General features: G+C 47.9%; 1 protein-coding gene across 3 annotated transcripts; it reads right to left on the bottom strand.

Moving 5' to 3' along the window:
• Positions 1-756: 756 nt before the first annotated feature.
• On the bottom strand, positions 757-3,751 carry LOC311502793 (uncharacterized protein). 3 transcript variants are annotated; one of them, XM_084565178.1, is made up of 2 exons: positions 3,665-3,751; positions 757-1,832 (listed from the first exon to the last, which is right to left on the bottom strand). In XM_084565178.1, the coding sequence occupies exon 2, from the start codon at positions 1,813-1,815 to the stop codon at positions 889-891; it is 927 nt and encodes a 308-aa protein (XP_084421304.1). In that variant the 5' UTR covers positions 1,816-1,832; positions 3,665-3,751; the 3' UTR covers positions 757-888. The 3 variants fall into 3 exon arrangements, with proteins under 3 accessions (XP_084421304.1, XP_084421302.1, XP_084421303.1); XM_084565176.1 differs by lacking the exon at positions 3,665-3,751 and adding an exon at positions 2,794-2,917; XM_084565177.1 differs by lacking the exon at positions 3,665-3,751 and adding an exon at positions 2,187-2,678.
• Between the last annotated feature and the right edge of the window lie 1,448 nt (positions 3,752-5,199).

Genomic DNA, 5,199 nt, shown 5'->3' with positions numbered 1-5,199 from the left:
CTTGGGTCACCAAGAACTCCATCAACGACAACAACAACTCGTATTGGCCGCTCCCGTTATCACTTCCTGTTCAACCCCGGAGTTGGTGCATTCCCTTTCCGGTTGATGGTTGATCTTTGTAAAAGTTTTTCGGGAATTGTAAAAGTGTTTCGCCACTTGTAAATTTGTTTCGCCGCTTGTAAAAGTGTTTCACGTCTTGTTAATTTGTTTTCTGAAATGTAAATTTTTCTCAAGCTTTGTAAAAGTGTTTCATATTTTGCAGTGCTGGTTTGCACCTCTCGGCCACCATAGTTTCACTCGTATCACTTCCTCCACCTTTTTATTTTACACAAAGACATTAATAAATATAATAATGAACTCGGCAGAGTGTGGCAACTACTGTTTGGTCACTCGGCGTGTGAACATAGCTGAAGTCTTTTTTTAGCCTGCGATATTGCCCTACATTTGTCAGTGCGTGACGGAAAAGATGCGCTACACATTAAGGTTGAGTTGGCTTCAACTCTTTCCACCGATGAGGTGTTTTATTCCCCCAAACTTTCTATTAAAGAGAGATTAAAATAGTTTAGTTCAGCAAGGGGTGGCAGTAATTGGTAGACTACTAGGACTACTAGGTATGCCAGGTACATTTTTCTTGGACTCATAGTTTGAATGTAGCACGAGTCTTTATAACAAATCCTGATCAGTTAGCCATGGGCATACAACAGTTCCTTTCAACATATGCTGCATGGTAAAATTTCTCCCTTCAACTCTCCTCCAGGTTTATGTGTGAAAAGCTTCTACAATCCAACCAGCAGGTATTTCTTAGCCAGTCGGGCTTTGACCATTTGTAAGTTTTACTATTTGTACCCATCTACTCCAGAAAGAAAGCTATCTAAGATGAAAAGCAGTTCATTTGAGACAACTTGGATTGATGAGGGTAAAACTTGCCACTGAATGCCTTGAGGGACTATCCTCAAACAGAAACAGCTCGGTGTCGCTTTCCCACTCGTCCTCCGAGCCGTCCCAGTATCTCCTTCGCTGACCTGAGGACTGGGACCGGGTGACAACCTTGGCTGATGACACTGTAGCACCCTTAGAGTCCAAATTTGAGTCTGTGGTAGCGGACTGAAGAACACTGCCTGGCCTCTCGTGTGTTTCCCGCACGCCTCTGGTGGGCGACGCAGTCCTTTGCTCTTCGTCGTTGTCGTCATCCTCAAACAAAGAGGATTCAAAGTGGAGTAAACCGTTGGCAAAGGGGCTGTTGCTATCAAGAGAGAAGGCCGGGCTCGGTGGCCCTGACAAACCACCTTCTGCCTTTTTCTCCGAAGCAACTGAATCACGACTGCTGGCTGCAGGTGGGTCTCTACTTCCAGTTTGGACTTGGGGTTGTTTCTGTCTAGCAGGAGAGTTTCCAAAGCTCTCCTCTCTGCTTGTCATCTGGCTGCCAGAATAATCCCTGCTAGTGCAATCAGCCCAGGAGTCCCTCGCCACCTTCCCCCTCTCCTTCTTATGTGTCCCCCACTCCCAGCTCCTCTCCGGCTCCCTCAGTGGCAGGACCAGGTCCGGCTGGCTGACCATGGTGGTGAGATGCTGCAACCTCCTGAGAGGGCTGTAGGTAGAAGAGGAGGTGGGCGAGGAAGAGGTGCTGTGGTCCCTTTGTGCGAACCCATAGACAGATGCATGCTTGAGGGAGGAGGCGGCTGCAGACATGGTTAGGCCGGGCCTGTGATCATGCCGTCTGGAGGGGCAGGGGTGGGTGGAGAGGTCACGGCCAGGGGTCAAAGGGCAGCCGGACTGATGAGTCTCCCTGCCGGGGCCTGGGTAAGGCCCACTCATGCTGGCATGATCCCTCCCTGAAACATGAAGAGGAAGCTATCACAAAAAAAACATAAACAGGACAATTCAAAAGACATTTCCTACATCAAAGTCCAATACAATGCTACAGTATGAGTTTTCAAGGTCTCACTTGCTATTTCATAATATCCATCTGTAACACCTCAATTATAAATAAACAGAGGATGATATATTTTTAGCAAATCTTCCTTTCATTCAATAAAATGTCGTAACACTGCTGCAGCTTATCTAAAGTTATCCCAGGCAGCTGGTAATGAGATATTTTTAAAAGAGCTCAGGCAACAACAAGACCCATACAGGACAACACAACCTGCCTTCACACGGTGTCAAAATAAAGACGTAAACAGACTCACTGACGACGAGCCAACCGGCCTAATGTGGCATTTTCTTTTTTTCTTTTTTTTTCTAGGAGAGGTTTTGCGCAAACGCCGCAGCCGAGTCGTAAATCCTTTCCAGGACCGTTATCGCGATATGATGAAAATGACATCAAGCGCTATAAGGTCAGCCTCTAAACTCACACACATGTAGCATACAGGCAGCGGAGCCTCTGAGATTATATTCTAGCGTCATGTTAAAATCATCCACACGTCAACACGCCGGCGCTAAAAAAAAAACACGAATTGGGGAATTAAAATGGACCCGTTCGTGCGCGTGCGTGTGTGTATCCATACATATGTATATATAAAGGTGTGTGTGCAGCTGCATGTGTGTCTGCGTGTCGCCCGTGGCTTGCAGTGGCCGAATAATTGCACAAGAAAAGACACACAAACGCCGGATAGCATGCAAAGACGACGACACGCAAGTTCACGTCGGCTACACACACTGACACACAACACGCTGACACACACACACGCACGCACGCACGCTCGCTCCCTCCCGACAGATGCAGGCTATGTGCATCAAACAGCAAAATCACGGAGAAAACGCCAAATGACACGGGATCTGTCGCGAGAATCTTACCATTCCGGTGTCGGACATCGCAAAAGTGGCCCTCAACCCGCTCATTGTGGCGTTTAAATGTGCTAATTTCCAATTTTTTGAAAGCGGATGAGGAGAGTCCCAGCGGCAATACTACTAGGCCTGGATCCTGTGAAACGTACTCACTCGCTCCCCCCCTCCACCACCACCGCCACCTCCAACACCTCCTCCCTCCTCCTCCTCCTCCCTCTCTACATGCGCGAAAGCCTGGTCCAGCGGCCCTTGGAATTGAAATTCAGGCGTGTTGTGCTCCTCCAGCGACACTCCCCCTTTTGCTTTGCAATAACTACAACTTTAAAATGCCCCCGTCTATGGATGTTTACTCTGTTGCATGGCTATTTCCTGCCTGCAGACTCTGCCATGCCCCTTGAAAGTCAGTCTCTCTCTCTCTCTGCTGTGCGCACTGCCAGTCGTCACCACTGCCTCCCTCCCCAGCCGGTCCAACAGCGTGGAGCACAGAAGGGGCCGTAAATCTCTCTGTAAGAAGAAAAAAATAATAATAATAACAGTAAAAAAATAAATCTGAGCTGACAGCCACCCAACAGAAAAGAACCCAAAAAAGACGACCACACGCCACCTCCTAAAAAAATCGCCACGCCCCTTCTCCTTAATTACAAGCATCAGTTATTAATCCAAACCAAGCTGCCATCAGCAGTGACATGACACGTGCCAAACTTGTGCCAACATCTGGCATCTTCCTTCCCCAAAACTACTACCACCTCCAACAACCCGAGACGCGCTTGGTTTGGGCAGCACACATGCGCCTGGAGATGAGAAAAATAATTATTCAAAAATGTCCCCCACCAGCACCAACACGTCTGAAGAGGAGCAGTGAAATGGTGCGGCAGGCTACCCGGAAAAACAGATGGGTTTCCTTTCCTGAGACGAGTTGCTGTGCAGTCTCTGGCTGCACACCCGGTCTCCTCAAAATGGAGTCCTCCAGCCTTAGAGGAGGAAAAAAAAAAAAACAGGCCATAAAGTGTTAATATATGTTCGATATAAAGTTCACCCCGACACGGAGAATCTGAGCCACAAAGCGCACCTCTGCTCTGCTCTGGATGGGTTTCTGGAGCCTGGGTTGAGCCTTGCCACGACAGGAACATTTTCTTTACATGTTATACCTCCCAAAGTCATATGAGCGTTTCTGCCACGACAAGGGGGGGACTGAGGCACAATCCACTGGTGTGTGTGTGTGTGTGTGAGAGAGAGAGAGAGAGTCTATGCATGTATGCCAAACGCACGTCTGACAGCAAAAACCACAACATTTAATGGCACTTTAACCGTCGACCGTGGTTGTTTGGTTCCAGTTTTTGTGCAGGAAGAAAAAACCACGGTCAGCTTTTTCCCTTCTCTCAGACACGGAGGGGTGAAAGCTGGAAAACAACTGCAGCTCTCGGCCGGAGCTGAGCTGGGAGACATGCGAGATTTTTGGTGCTTGGGTGTGTTTGGTTTTGTAAGAGGAGGAAATCTGCAGATATTAAGATTTTAGAGACGATATGTGCTGGGAGGGCGGATAGAGAGGGGGCTGTTTCAGGTGTAAAAAATACCCCCCCTCCACGCGCACACACACACACACACATACAGCACCACTCCAGTCAGCGGGTGGCGATGTGGGAAGCAGCGTTTGCAACCGAAACGGCCGTAAACACTCCTCTCATCCGGGAAACACACGGTTGGATTTACTAATTTGGTGACATGAAGGCAGCCTAAAAGCTCGACGTGATCATTATTTCCCTGCAGCCACTCCACTTTCTCTCTGAGTGGGTGAAAACTCGTGATTATTTGGGGCGCGTTTAGCTTTTCAGCCTCGGCCAGGAGGAGTTTGGTGGGATTGAAGAAGAGACTTGTGGAGACAGACAGGAGAAAGAAAGAGAAAGAGAGAGAGAGACAGCGAGAGAGAGACAGACAGGCGGACAGGACAGGGCCTGCTGCGGGTTCGCTTTGCGCACAACAGCGCCGCGGGTCGGTAGCGCCGTCCTCCCCCGGAGATGAACCGCCGTCACCATTCACGTGGTTTCATTCTCATTTAGAGCAGTTTCCACTTCCCGGACTTTCCGAAAATGCGTGACTTAACACAGAAATGTTAGAAGAAGTGCCATACAAATTAATATAAACCTTTTAATAAGATACGCTATCAAATGCACTCTTTATATCAATAGAAAGTACAAGTTACACCACGTGAGATATAAAAAAACACCCAAAAGTGATCCTAAAATACCTGAATATACACTCAGTTATTAGTTTATAAAGTGAAACTAATTCAAAGGGCCAGTTGAACTGCATACAAAGAGGTGTTTCTATTATTTTGTCCACCCCTGTTATGTAAAACAAGACTGGGGTCACTGGTCTGGTCTAGGTGGGTGCTACATGTCAAAGTAACATCCACAT

The sequence above is a fragment of the Chelon labrosus genome (genome assembly GCF_963514085.1).
Source record: "Chelon labrosus genome assembly, chromosome: 17".
In the NCBI taxonomy this organism is placed as follows: domain Eukaryota; kingdom Metazoa; phylum Chordata; class Actinopteri; order Mugiliformes; family Mugilidae; genus Chelon; species Chelon labrosus.
The sequence above is the reverse complement of the archived record's forward strand: the minus strand, read 5'-3'. Positions and strand labels throughout refer to the sequence as shown.

Bases quoted from the DNA above. Each gene is read 5' to 3' on its own strand.
- LOC311502793 (XM_084565178.1), bottom strand. From the start codon at position 1,815: ATGAGTGGGCCTTACCCAGGCCCCGGCAGGGAGACTCATCAGTCCGGC.